This window comes from Myotis davidii, unplaced genomic scaffold (assembly GCF_000327345.1).
Source record: "Myotis davidii unplaced genomic scaffold, ASM32734v1 scaffold1421, whole genome shotgun sequence".
In the NCBI taxonomy this organism is placed as follows: Eukaryota; Metazoa; Chordata; class Mammalia; order Chiroptera; family Vespertilionidae; genus Myotis; species Myotis davidii.
The window spans coordinates 780029-781000 of record NW_006291550.1 but is presented as its reverse complement, the minus strand read 5'-3'; the positions used below and the strand labels follow the sequence as shown (position 1 = coordinate 781000).

Here is a 972-nt window from a genome sequence, read left to right as displayed (position 1 = left end):
CACAAGACCAGAAATGTGAGCTACTCATTCACATATCCAGTATTAATCGGGGATTATGTCTCCCAGTTGAATTCATGTTTTATTCATGCTTAGAGTTTTAATGCTTTCTGGCACTTTTACCAGGCCCAAAGTAGTAAAAATAAGAGAGCTTGCAGATAAATAGAAAAAAAAGTCAGAGTTCTCACCTTTTTCAGGAAGGCACATTAGACATTCAAATTATTTCTCATTACTTCTTGACCTATTGGCATAGGTTTTATAATGATTTTTGCATTTTGTAAAATTTCAGGTTTGTCTTCAGCCATTCACTTTGCCTTTATATCAAATATACGATTTTCTTCCTTTTGGAAATACTACTAATAAAGGTAAATCGGAACACCGCAGCATTGTTGGCAAACCAAACTTTAGTAAATGTTTGATTTTATCTGTTCTAGAACATGAAAAGCAGCGGTTGTGTAAGAGCACCGATTATATGAATTTGCATTTCAAAGTGAAATGGTTTTATAATGAATATGTGCGAGAACTTCCTGCCTTCAAGGATGCCATTCCTGAATACTCCTTGTAAGTAGTGATTTTCAACCCCGAGTTTGTTCTCAATTCAAAGTCCCACATAATTACACCTGATTTATGCAGCCCTCTTACTTAAATGCTTCCATGGTTCCAATTCCTTCCCATGCTCCAAAGCAGTATCTGTGTCAGTTGTCAGCAATGGCAGTCTGGTTGCATTTGTTCACAGTCACCTTCTGTTTATGGGATAGAGAACAAAAGACAGACCGAAGTGTTTCTCTTGGGCTTAGAGGGTGTTAATCATAAGAGCAGGTGGTGTTAGTTACAAGGCCAGATGTTTAGAGTCTGACTTGCTCTGTACCAGCACCAGGTATGGGATCCCAAGTGACAGAGGGCGCCAGAAACTATTTAATTTTTGAGTGTGCATTTGTGATAAATAGAGAACCCTCTTAATATGTGGGCTCAAGG

General features: G+C 38.1%; 1 protein-coding gene across 1 annotated transcript in view; it reads left to right on the top strand.

Annotated features, from left to right (window-relative positions):
- UNC13C (unc-13 homolog C (C. elegans)) overlaps positions 1-972 on the top strand; it is a 158091-nt gene that overhangs the window by 23159 nt on the left and 133960 nt on the right. Inside the window, exon 4 of the mRNA XM_015564757.1 lies at positions 287-558. Coding sequence (XP_015420243.1) covers positions 287-558 — 272 coding nt within the window. The remainder of the gene's footprint in view (positions 1-286; positions 559-972) is intronic.